At 36.8% G+C, this 13,445-nt stretch overlaps 1 protein-coding gene across 5 annotated transcripts in view; it reads right to left on the bottom strand.

The window, feature by feature from the left end:
- Csde1 (cold shock domain containing E1) overlaps window positions 1-13,445 on the bottom strand; it is a 38,421-nt gene that overhangs the window by 13,896 nt on the left and 11,080 nt on the right. Inside the window, exons 2-8 of one of the 5 annotated variants that reach the window (XM_075981765.1) lie at window positions 10,683-10,776; window positions 7,124-7,264; window positions 4,775-4,973; window positions 3,654-3,763; window positions 3,169-3,261; window positions 2,460-2,557; window positions 234-315 (exon numbers count right to left, since the gene is read on the bottom strand). In XM_075981765.1, the coding sequence (XP_075837880.1) occupies window positions 234-315; window positions 2,460-2,557; window positions 3,169-3,261; window positions 3,654-3,763; window positions 4,775-4,973; window positions 7,124-7,255 (714 nt within the window). In that variant the 5' untranslated portion in view covers window positions 7,256-7,264; window positions 10,683-10,776. The remainder of the gene's footprint in view (window positions 1-233; window positions 316-2,459; window positions 2,558-3,168; window positions 3,262-3,653; window positions 3,764-4,774; window positions 4,974-7,123; window positions 7,265-10,682; window positions 10,777-13,445) is intronic. The other 4 variants (XM_075981764.1, XM_075981767.1, XM_075981766.1 and 1 more) reach the window with 4 other exon arrangements.

The raw sequence follows: 13,445 nt of genomic DNA on the forward strand, positions 1-13,445 counted from the left end.
ATCATAAGATTATAGTATAGGCCAAACAGTATAACTTGGTAAAGTCTACCTTTACTAGGACTTAGAGAACTAGCAATCAAGGAGTTTATGAAATTCCAGTTTAAGTTAATGAGGAATAAATCTTAAACCAGAAGACAGGAACATCAAGCGGGTTCAGGTTTGTAGTACAAAGCTTAAAAGCAGTTCAAAAACAAAACAGCAAATCTAAAACTTTCAACTGTATTAACATTTACCTTCATGGCACAAACTACTCCTTGACAGCGAGCTTGTTTCTTTTTCAAAAGCATAATATTACGAGCACTTACAGCACCAGTGCTGGAGAAGAGAGAAATCAAAAAGGTTGTATTATTTGAGTTGGTTACAAACTAGTGAGTCTAAAAAAAAAAAAAAAAAAAAAGAAAGAAACCATTTTTCTAGGTTTTAAATTTTCTGTTATTATTAAAAACATACTTAAGGTTTATGATATCTGATGCTTCTATATGGAAAAAACGCTCCATCTTATCTAACTCAAAATTCTTTTCATGAATTTGTGAAGTATTTTTTTAAACTTAGAAATACAACTTTTACTTGGGTATGTGATGTGCTACTCTACTTAGCAATCCTAACAGAAGAACTGAAACACAGACAAACTTGAATACCATCAAAGGTGAAAAACTCTAGTTTTATAGCCAGGTAAGCATGACAAGTTACACAGTAAGGTATTGGTCGTAAGAATAAAAGGTCTATTATCAGTAAGTGATAAATTTAGTAACTATTCCTTTATCTTTTTTGTTTGTTTTTGAGACAGGGTTTCTCCACGGAGCCCTCCCTGGCTGTCCTGGAATTGACTATGTACACCAGGCTGGCCTCAAAGAGATCATCCTGTCTCTGTCTCCTGAGTGCTGGGATTAAAGGCACGTACCACCATCTTATTCCTGCCCTCCAAGAGACAGATTTTTCCATATTTTGAAAATGATATTCACCCTATTAGAGAACTGAAAACACGCCGGCCAGTGGTGGCACACGCCTTTAATCCCAGCACTTGGGAGGCAGAGGCAGGCAGATCTGTTAGTACGAGGCCAACCTGGCCTACAAGAGCTAGTTTCAGGACACGCTCCAAAGCTCTGTCACAGAAAAACCAAAAAGAACTGAAAACATTTAAAATACCCCATATGGCTACACTGCCCAAATCTCTGAACAAAACAATAGCAATATAAACTCAAGTTAATCTCAAAGATAGTATAAATTGTTTAAGACACAATAGTATTGCTGGGGGTCAATGTTGTAATAGAAGAGCAATTATCTAAATTGAGACAACTGAAGTAATGTTCTTTTGAGGATTAAGTGAAGGGGCTGGAGAAATTGCTCAGAAGTTAAAAGTGCTTGCTGCTTCTTTTTAGAGGACATGGGATTAATACCTAGCACCCATGTGGGGAATGGGGGCATGGATGTGGCTCACAACCACTTGTAAACTCCAGTTCCAGGAGTTGCCCTCTTCTAGCTTCCTGAGGCACTGTATGCATGCATGCAGTACACACACATACACATTAAATAAATATCAGACATGGTGGTGCTCGTCTTTAATCCTAGCACTCAGGAAACAGAGGCAGGAGGATGTGAGTTTGAGGCTAGTCTAGTCTATATAGTGAGTTCCACAAGAGACAAAAGACCCATTCTCAAATAAGAAAGTACTAGGCAAAAAAAAAAAAATTATTTAGTACAAGTCTTTGACAGAGATAAATTATTAAAGATAAAATAATATTTCCAGTGGCCCTTCTGAAACTCTCCCATGCCATATCCATTCTCTGGTGTTGTACTTCATATTTAATTAAGATGCTTCGTCTAAAATTAATAATAGAAACCCACAATCCAGTTTCCATTTTTAGCATTCTAACAACTATGATCCATATAGTGTTCAATTACTCCTTAGTCTACCATCTGCCTCTTAAACCAGATCAGAAAGAAATAGTATCTAGATTCTGACCCCATGTAATTTGACATTCATATCCAAATCCCTGGCTCATTTTTATCTTCCATTCTCACTAAAGTCACTACAAGTCTAGAGCATCCAGGAGCCTACTATCTCTAGCACTTACACAACCCTAATAATCTATTTCCTCCAGTTCTTTCAAGGATCATGAAGCTTATCTCATATTCCTATAATCCAACCAACAAAGCTAAGTCAAACTTCTAGCCATTTTCCCCAATTGTCATGATATATCTCTGATCACAGTTTTCCTCATTTCTTATCTGACTTTTCATTGTTCTTTCAAAACTCATCTTAAGTATTGGCCAGTCTTCAAAAATCTTCACTGAGTAGGTAGTTCCCTGAAAATGACAATGTTTTGAGCCAGAAGGTAGCTTTTAATCCCAGCGCTCTATGGGACTATGAGGAGGGCGCACCATCACACCTGGCTCTCACTTCAAATTTAATGTAAACAAAAGTCATTTAGGTTAGGAAAACATTGAAGAGCACTTACTGTTTATTGTTATCAATTACAAAGTTAATTTTATCTCCAGTTTCCAGCTGAACATTCCCTTCCACGTCTTCAGAGGTGTAAGTCAGATAAAACACTTCCTGTGAATTAACAAGCTATTATTATTATCCCAGCAGGATGCATGTTCACTGTACAATGTGCTTTACTTAAATACTTCTTATACTGGCATTTTAAAGCCAAAATTCTTAAAATTATAATGCAGTATGACAAGTTGTCTTATTCATAAACACACTTCCCCCTCCATGGTGCTGATGACTTCTGAGTCCACAGCTAAGCAGCAATCCAAGTTCAAAAAGCTTACACACGTGGAAGCATTTGCCCAGAGACTGTAGTTACATTTCAAAAAAACCAATTTTTACATAAGGCATTCCAAATAAAAAAAACTGGAGTTAGTGCTTAAAAGGAACCAGTATAAACCCCCACGCCCCACAACCCACCAAAAAGTGATTTAAAGGAGCATTTTACCTTAATGTTCTAACTAAGGTCACACTTGGGCAAGCTAACACACTTGGAAGTCCTATGGATTTTTTTCTTTAAAAATAATTTTATTATGCTGCACTTGAAGCCTCTTAAAACCAACTTTAAAAATGATTTTAGCAACTAGCTTACGTTTTCTACTTTGAATTTTAAAGTACGCTTATAGATCACATGATGGATCAGGCAAAGGTTTAAGAAAAATACACAAGTTTACCCCATTACGTTCGTAGCATACACTCCCTGTTGGACTCTGACCCGGGGCAGCTGGAGATTTACTCTCTAAGTTGTGAGGAACAGCGCACACAACCTACCAGTCAAAAAAAAAAAAATTTCCATTGCTAATCATTTCAGGAGCAGCACTGCAATATAAAATGAGTTCTAATATCCTCTATACTATACACAGGGATGCATTTTAATATGATCCACAAGAGGATGTCATGCTGCCAAGTTTCAAACTTACAGTATACAAATCGACTGTAAGTAAAGACGTAGGGTTATGTATAAAACCCAAATGAGTCTTGACCATGTTTTTATTTCAGGTCAAGAAACGCCTGTGCTTCTGATCTAATTTTAAATTATCTTTATATACTAGAACTCTCTTCGTGCAAACTGAGGAGGCAGGGGACAATCTTCCTTTCTAATGTGAAAAATATGCAAATATGGGGCCCGAAGGAAACACAAACTATCAAAGTCACTAACTTGTCCATTCATTCGTTCTTCAGGATGTATTTCTGGTTTTATCTTCACCAATTTAATAGCAATAGGTTTCCCAGTCCGCCGGTCAGATGATACTTCAAATTCAACATCATCTAAAATAAAGAATGTGTTATGTTTGTTGGACTAATGCTTGAAAAATGGCATTCTGCTGCTGAATTCTACTTTCAAGTATTTGAGCTGCCTTAGACCATTGGTTCTCAAAGGGTGGTTCCTAGGCCAGAAGCATCAACATTACCTGGGCGCTTAGGAGACATGCAAATTCTTGAGCCTCACTTCAGACCTAGGCAAAGACAAACTCTGGGGATCAAGTACAGCAATATGTATTTTAGCCAGCCTTCCAAGTGACTGATACACCCGAGCATTTCAGAGTCACTGCCTTAGACCCAGAGAATCAGTCCTAGTTTCCATGGCATTTGGACACATTACAAATGAGATAATACAAGATTACAGTATTTGGAAACTTATTTTAACTTTTCTATACTTGGCTGCCTTATCTGTAAAATAAAAATAATTTCTAACACACAAGACCGATTAGAGGATTAAACAAAATAATGCAAAATAGCACGAATCTCCAGTACCCAGTACACCAAATCTTTATGTTAGTAATTGTTTAAAGATTTCTCAAAGATTTTTTTTTTTTATGTGTATGAGAGTTCTGCCTGCATGTACACATGCAGACTATTGAATTTTGTGTCTGGTGCCCACAGAGGCCAGAAGAAAGCATCAGTTCCCCTGTAACTGGAATTTGAGCTGAGGTGTGGGTGCTAGAAACTAAATGCAGGTCCTATGTAAGAGCAGAAAGTAGTCATAACTGCTATAGCCTTTCCAGCCTGACTTTTTTTTTTTTGAAACAGAAACCATGTAACTTCATCCCTTTAAATCTTCCAAGTATCTACAGTAAAAAAAAAAAAAATTCAATTATCTTTTTACCAGTAAAGTCTTTCAGATCTCAAAAAGACACCACCACAATAAAAATTAGGATATACGCTTCAGTAAGCACAACTAAAATGTTCCATCTTCTATGGATTATTAACACACTGGAAAGCTGCCTCAGGAACTAGCATACATGCAATAGTGCGTTAAAAGATGAACTAACAGGTTACCTCCTACTTTTAAATCCTGGAGGTTGCCATTATATTGTGAGCAGTGGAAGAAAAGTCTGGCTTGCCGTTCTGAACACTGAATAAATCCGTAAGAGGTCAACAGTTTCTCAATGACCCCAGTTTCGCGCAGTGCTGCAGAAGTACCATTGGGGTACCCATTGTGTCCATTGTTGTGGAGAAGGTTTGGATCAAAGCTCATCTGTTTTAAAAAGAAAAAAACACAAACAAAACAAACAAACCACTCAATATATATAGATCTGTTCATAATATCCATAGCATTCTAAATCTTATTAAAAGATTTTTCTTTGTTATGGAAAGGTAAAAAAAAATGAAGTTAAAAGATTTCTTTTAAAAAAGTTAGCTTATAGACTTTTACTACCAAAATACTTAGTTAACATTTCAGAAGAAACTTTAAGTAATTGCTGTCACTTATGAAAGAATTCTCACTTATTAAAAAGAAACAAACAAACAATTCCTGAAGCTTAATACTAAGGTAAAGCAACGATATTAACTTTAATATTAACTTTCAATTTCTGAAACAATTATAGAACAAAAGTAATCAACATAAAAAAACTAAAATTTATTAACACCTATGTTTATATTAAAGTAGGTATCTTTACACTAGTAAGCCATGCAGGTTGAATTCATAGTTAGTAGAGATTAACACAATAAAATAAACTTTCTATTCTATGCTTAATTCAAACTAAAAAAAAAAGGGGGGGGCAATGCATGCTCAAGTCCATGAAAAAAAAATAATTGAAAAAATTGAGTCAAAAACTCTAATAAAAAAAATCCCAAGGGCTGGAGAGATAGCTCAGTGGTTAAGAGCATTGCCTGCTCTTCCAAAGGTCCTGAGTTCAATTCCTGGCAACCACATGGTGGCTCACAACCATCCGTAATGAGGTCTGGTGCCCTCTTCTGGCCTGCAGGCATACACACAGACAGAATATTGTATACATGATAAATAAATAAATATTTAAAAAAAATCCCCAGCCAAGAGTTGTCTGACAATGTTAATTCCTAAACACTCAAGACCTTTTCCCTACTAAGAAACCAAGCAGTACCCAGATCCTAACAACATTTCTAAATAATGTCATCTGTTTCTATAATCAGGTCTATGATCGGACAAAGCAAAAGAAACATTCTTCAGTGAAAAACTGAGCAACTACAATACAGTGGAATCGGTTTAGGTCAAATACCTTGGGTATTTCATAAATCATAAAAGTAAATTATAAATTTAAAAGAAGCATAAAAATGGAAAAAAGAATCTAGTAAAGGCTAGCTGAGTAATTTAGCACAGAAGCACTATCTCCAAGTCTTTACATTCGGTTTTAGAAAAGTCCCTTTCACTGAAATTATGACACAAGCATTTTCACTTACATAAAAACATTGAACAATTATTAAAAGGCTTTATCTTCAAATTAGCAAAATTCTTTTTTATTTTATGTGCACGATGAGCATTTTGCCTGCAGTATATCTATGAACCACACACTGCCTACTGTTCATGACGAGCACTGGTCCCCTGGAAACAGACAATGGGGGTACAGGAATCAAATCTCGGTACTCAGAACAGCCAGCACTCTTAACCACTGAGCTGTCACTCCAGCACCAAAGACCAAAATTCTTGCAAGATAAACAGTTAAACTGGGTCTTGCTGGCGCATGCCTTTAATCCCAGCACTCAGGAGGCAGACACAGGTGATCTAAGTTCCAGGCCACCCTGGTCTACAGAATTCTAGGACAGATAGGGCTACACAGAAATTCTGTTTCAAACTCAAACACACACACACACACACACACACACACACACACACACACACACACACACGATAAACAGTTAAAATAATATGTGGTACTCAAAATACGCAAATCAAAGCGCACCTGTTAGTAATTAAGTTCTATTTTCTTTACAGAAGCCATTGTTCTGCAGTGTATCAACTCAATTTTCACAAAAGTCCATAAAAGTAATATACTATGCCCATTTTACCAAGGAGGAAACAGAATCATTTGCCAAAAATCCTCTGGTAGATGACTCAAACCATGGGCTTTAAGTTCTCTCCAAAAGCCACTTGGCAATTCAATTAAAGCACAAGAATCATATTAAGTGAAGATAGGTTCTGAAATCCTCCACTTCCAACAAGTTCTAAGCAAGCAATATGAATGTTTCAGACTCTTAGTCTTTCTTTGAGCAGCAGCCTAAACTACTAAAGTTACCTTTGAAATTCAAAGTGAACGAAATGATTAGAAAGTTATAGTGAGTCTGTAGGCATTTCAACAAGACCACGCAGCCCTCTATAAGCCATGCTTAACATGATGCACGACAAACTGCATCACTCCTTTCCTGACTTACAGATCTCTGGTAAGTGGGGTTCCGCTTTTGTTTTTTTGTCCCAGATGAGGTAGAAGACAAGGGTAAAGAAAGTGAAGGAGGGGTTGCAGGAATAGGTTGAGGATCTGATGACAAGGTAAATACGTTCTCCATAACAAACAGCTGTGGCAACATAGCATAATGTTAACAAGTATGATCCGTACAAAAAGGTCAAACTGAAAAGTATTCTCAGACACATTAAACAATTATCATCCTATGCTCTACATAGTTTTGAAAATGTCATAAGACTCTAGTGGTAGCCAGGCAGTGGAGGTCCCATGCCTTTAATCCTAGTGCTTCTTCTTTAATCAGAAGAAGGTGGATCTGCGAGCTCAATGTCAACCTGGCCTACAGACAGAGGTCTACAGAGCGAGCTCCAAGACAGCTAGAGATACACCAAAAACCCTGTGTTGAAAAAAAATTCAATGGGAAATAGAATAAAAATGCTGCAATTACATTTCTGCCTGAGATAAAAATTAGTTCCTGTAGGTTCTCTGTATTTACAGATCAGCCCCCATTAAGCTGATGTAGCAGTTAAATTTCACAGATAACTCAAATGTTCTGAAAATTAAACTACAACCCACTAGGCTGACAGTGAAGTCCTTATTTCTTTATTCATTTGCTCTCAGCCCACTACAGTTTAAATATACCCAACTGAATGACCCTACACATTAGGTTATCCAGCCAACTCCACAGCAGAGGCACTTTCTGCAGAAACTTATGTGGAAGGTAAGTATAAGCACATGGGAGTTGACATTTCTATTCCCAGTACTAGCTATTCAACCTCATTATGAAAGAAATGACTACATAATGAGATCTAATGAGTATGTCAGGCTTATATTAGCTGAAAAAAAAACATACTACATATATAATATCCCTGTGATATCAATTCACAATAGGATGAAGTTTAAACCAAAACAAAAAAGCCAAGCATGGTGGTTCATGTGTATAACTAACATTTGACAGCATAAAGCAGGAAGACTGAGTTGAAGGCCAGCACGAACTACAATGAAATCCTGTTTGACAAAAGAAGATAAAATAGCACAAACAAAAACAATCCTCCAAAACAGTGGTTTTCAAGCTGTGGGTCACAACCCTTGGGAGAGGGGGTCACCTAAAACCATTAGTTATGAAATAGCAATGAAAATAATTTTATGGTTGTGGTCACCACAACACGAGGAACTGTATTAAAGGATTGCAGAAGAGAACCAGTGCTCCCAAACAAAGCAAATACTTAAACCAAGCATGGTAATACATGATTTCAATCCCAGCACCTAGTAAGTAAAGACTTGTTACCAAAAAATTTAGAAACAAAGAATCAAGAAATACTGCCCACAAAACAAATGAGTATACAAACCATACTTATCTGTGAAGATAACAGAAATCTGCATTAACAGTAGCCTATTTTCATAACATTTCTCATGTTTATTATATGTACTCTTCCAAGACAATCACAGTATAATAACACAATCCATAAATAAACTTTCATAGGCTTCTTACTGACATATAATCAAATTAATTTGAGGACCATTATTCTAGGCTACCGACTTAGATCATGAACTACAAAGTCCTATTTCTTTATATTTAGATCTTAATCTTACCACATGGTCCTTAGAAAGACTTACTTAGTAGCAAGATATTGGGATCCAGGCTATACTGCTCTTTGATCTTCTCTCTAAATCTCCACTGACCTGTGCTCTTTTCTGTACCCTTTAACCACTTTAGAGACTGTTTAATCCCTCGTAGGAAAACATATACTCAACTTTATTTAGTTTTGATGTTTTAAACCAGTCTTGTAATATAGTTCTAGTTGGCCTTGTACTATGTAGCATAGGCTAGACTTGAAATAGCAGTCTTTCTGCCTTTTTTTGAGTGCTGAAAATACAATTTTGGAAATGTTTTTTTTTTCAAAGAACTCCTAATAATTTGAGTAAATTATATACTTTTATGTAATTACACTTATTTCTTCACCAACATTGCCAAAACCCTATTCCCAGCACTTGGAAGGAGACAGGAGGATCTGTGAGTTCAAAGACAATCTGGTCCACATAGCTAGCTTGGAGAGGGAAGAGGGATGAAGTAAACAGAATGGAATATTCAATATAAAAACCCACAAAAGCCAACACTTATGTAATGCAAAGTGCTCAGAAAGAATGAAAAAAAACTAAAAAGGGGGGGTGACATCACAATTTCTAAATTTGAAATCAATTTTTAAAAATTCAAAAGGCCTTTGATTTTTGTATTTGCAAAGTTTTATGCAGTTAATTTCATAGAAATATTAAAGAATTTAAATAAATCTGTAGAATTAAATTACCAGAACATGACTTTGAGAACTATGACTTTTTGTTCAACTAAATCCCTGGAGTCTCAACAGTGGATGCCCAAAGTGTAGATACTCACTTGTTTGAACTATTAAAAGGTTCTACAACAAATGAACAAATCAATGAATTAATTTTGAAGACTTTGAGAAAAGTTGAGCTTTGTCAAAGATTAAAATACCTCTGACAGAGACACTTAAGGAAATGTTTGACATCCTTAGTCATCAGAGAAATGCAAATCAAAACTATGAGATTCCATCTTACACCTGTAAGAATGGCCAAGATTACCCCTTTGGATGTCAGTGTGGCGATTTCTCAGAAAATTAGGAAACAACCTTCCTCAAGACCCAGTAATACCACTTTTGGGTATATATCCAAAGAATGCTCAATCGTGTCACAAGGACATGTGCTCAACTTATGTTCATAGCAGCTCTGTTTGTCATAGCTAGAACCTGGAAACAACTTAAATGCCCCTCGACCAAAGAATGGATAAGGAAAATGTGGTACATTTACACAGTGGTGTACTACACAGCAGAAAAATATAACGACAGCTTGAATTTTGCAGGAAAATGGATGGAGCTAGAAAACATTATTTTGAGTGAGGTAACCCAGACACAGAAAGACAATTATCACATGTACTCACTCATAGGTGGTTTTAAAACAAAGCAAAGAAGCCAGCCTACAAAGCACAATCCCAGAGAGCTTGCGGACACTAAGGGAGACTTACATAGATCTAATCTACATAGGAAGTAGAAAGTAGAAAAAGACATGATCTCCTGAGTAAATTGGGAGCATTGAAGGGGGGAGGGGAGAGAGGCAGGGAGGAGAGTAGAGAAAAATGTAGAGCTCAATAAATATCAATTAAAAAAATACCCTCCGACAGTCATACTATGGTGACTCATGACATTAATCCCAGCACCTGGGAAGCAGAGGCAGTCAGACAGCTGAGTTTGAGACCAGCCTGGTCCACAAGTTCCAGGACAGCAAGGTTACACAGAGAAATTCTGCCTCAAAAATAAATAAAACCCTCTGATAGAGCTAACACATTCATATACTTTCATGGTAGTAAACTGGTGTAAGCTTTTTGATACCCACTTTGGTAGCATTTATCAAAATGGGGAGACAGGGTTGGGTTACAGTCTTATCATACACAGGCTCTGACACAAGTTCAATAATGGTCATGCATCAGAAAAGATATGTAAATCAGGTGTAGTGGCACAGACCTTTAATCTCAGCACTAAGAAGCAAAGGTGGATGATTTATGAGTTGGAGATCAGCTGGGTCTACACAGCAAAGTTCCAGGTCAGTCAGGAACACCTGTAGTAGGAAGAAAGGGAGGGAGGCAGGAAGAAGGGAGGGAGGATGGATGGATGGATGGATGGATACACAGAGCTAGGTGTGATGATACATGACTGCAATCTTAGCACTTGGGAGATGGATGCAGGTATTTAAGGCCATCCTCAGCTACATAGTCAGTTTGTGATTAGTCTGAGCTATATGACACATTGAACAAAAATTTTATGCTGTTAAAAAAAATTATACTGGGACTGGAAAGCTGTTCCAGTGGTTAAGAGTGCTTGTTGCTCTTGTTGAGGACTCAGGTTCAATTTACAGCACCCACATATTAGCTCAACCATCTATAACTCTAGTTCCAGGGAATCTGAAATCCTCATCTGACTTTCTCAGACACCAGGCACACATGGTACACAGACACACATATATATGCAGGCAAACCTCTTGCACATGAAATAAAGATGCCACAGATGAAAAGAGCCTAAAAACTAGCAAAAATGAAAAGAAAATCCAAATCTGACTCCACGGCTCATACTTTTTAAACATTTTTATTTTTGCACGAGTGTCTTACTGCATGTATATGTGTACCATTTGAGTGGCTAGTATCCGAGGGAGCCCCAAGGAGTTTTAGGATTTTCTAAAACTGGAGTTCAGTTCCTAGCATCCACACTACAGCTCACAATTATCTGTTAACTCCAGTTCCAGGGGATCTAACATCCACACACAGACATATATATGCAGGCAAAACACCAATATATATACTTTCTCAACAAACCACATCAGGGAAATTTGTTTTTTCCTTTTAGTTCCTCTAGAATGCATTTATACCAAAACCAACCAACCAACCACAACAACAGCAACACACCAAGCAAAAACCCTGTAACCACTATATGCCTGTAATCAAGAACTTGGGAAGGAGAGGCAATCAGCTTAAGGTCATCCTCACTAGTTGGAGACCAGCCTAGGCTACTTGAGGCCGTCTTAAAACAACAAAACCAACCAAATAAAACATTAATACCTTTTTAAAAATTATTTTTAAAAAATCTATTTGTGTCTGTATGGATATGCCATACATGTCTGCACTAGGTCACCATGAGTTGACCACCTAAAGTGGATGCTAGGGAGGAAAGTGTCCTCTGAAGCAGCTATAAACAGTCTTAACCTCTAAGCATCGTTTCATCACCCTTCAGTGCCCTTTGCTGATGAGCCTGTTCAATTTACAGAGGTCAAGCTTAAATTTAAAGTTTGTACTCTTTTATTGTTCTAAATTCATGACCATCTCAGGATGTTGGGACAATTCAAAGGGCTGCTTCACATAAAAAGTTTAGATTAAGAATTTTGCTAGCATAATTGCTCATTATTAGGCGTCTTTAAGAAAAACAGGGCATAATAGAATCTGAAACACATACCTGGTTACCTTCCTAAAAATCAGACTGTTAAATTTCATAGAAGTTGTTATCAGAACGCCATTTCCCATATAACTAATATGATATCAGTTTTCAATGTCCTTGCGGATGCCTTATTTTTATCCACTGCTTTCTTTGTTTTCACTAGTAATGAAGAATAAGCCACGTGTTGTGCTGACTTTGAAAACTGTGCCTTTAGTCTCAGGTCACAGTCTCCACTTATTTTATTGTCATGCCCCTAGCAGTTAACAAGTTATCCTGTCACCATCTCAGCCATTAAAAGCTTCAATTTTCTCTTGATATTACTGCTATTGTCTTGTTTTTTTGAGACAGGATTTCTCTACGTAACAATCCTGGCTGTTCTGGAACTCACTTTGTAGACCAGGCTGGCCTCGAATTCACTGAGATCCATCTGCATCTGCCTCCCAAGTGTTGGAATTAAAAGCGTGCGCCACCACAGCCCAGCGCTGCTATTATCTTGAATATGAAAATTATCTTAAAAAACAAACAAAACAGGATTTTCTATTTGTTTTTCTTTTATCTTTAGACTGCTTTAATCAAATGATTCAAACTAATTCATGTGTATTTTCACTTGCCCCCAAAATCTCTTCCCAAGCCTTTTGTTTCTTGTATCTATTTACTCATATTCTTAAAAAAAAATTTTATTATGGTATACATGTTCTGCTAGCATTCGATATATATATGTGCATGCTAGAAGAGGGTACCAGATCTCATTATAGATGGTTGTGAGCCACCATGTGGTTGCTGGGAATTGAACTCAGGACCTTGGAGCCATCTCTCCATCTCCTGTATTTACTCATATTTATATATGTACTACTCTTTATAAATTAAGTCCCAGGACAGCCAGGGCTACACAGAGAAACATTGTCTGAAAAAACCAACCAAACCAAACCACAACAAAAACATCCACTAGGCGTCCCAAAGATAAATCAAGTCTGTAAATGAAGAGTTAAACCCATTGCTTCATTGTATGCTAACCTAAAAGTTAAAATTAACAATTCCCAAGGGTGCTATTACATTACCCAATTTTTCCTTAAACACACTTCATCTAAGCATTTTACAAGTATACAATCAGGACATGCTTTATAGCAATTATCTACCTGAGTTTTATCTTGTTTGCAAATGTAGCTCAATTTTTAGTTAATGGGGGCTACATAAGGTATATTTATCTATGTACTGAAAATGTTCATGTAGCAATATTCAGAATACAAAGATTAGATCAAGCTGTAGCAAATGAAAATTTTAATCTACATCTACCTCTGTCTC

Source organism: Microtus pennsylvanicus, chromosome 7 (assembly GCF_037038515.1).
Source record: "Microtus pennsylvanicus isolate mMicPen1 chromosome 7, mMicPen1.hap1, whole genome shotgun sequence".
NCBI classification, from domain to species: Eukaryota; Metazoa; Chordata; class Mammalia; order Rodentia; family Cricetidae; genus Microtus; species Microtus pennsylvanicus.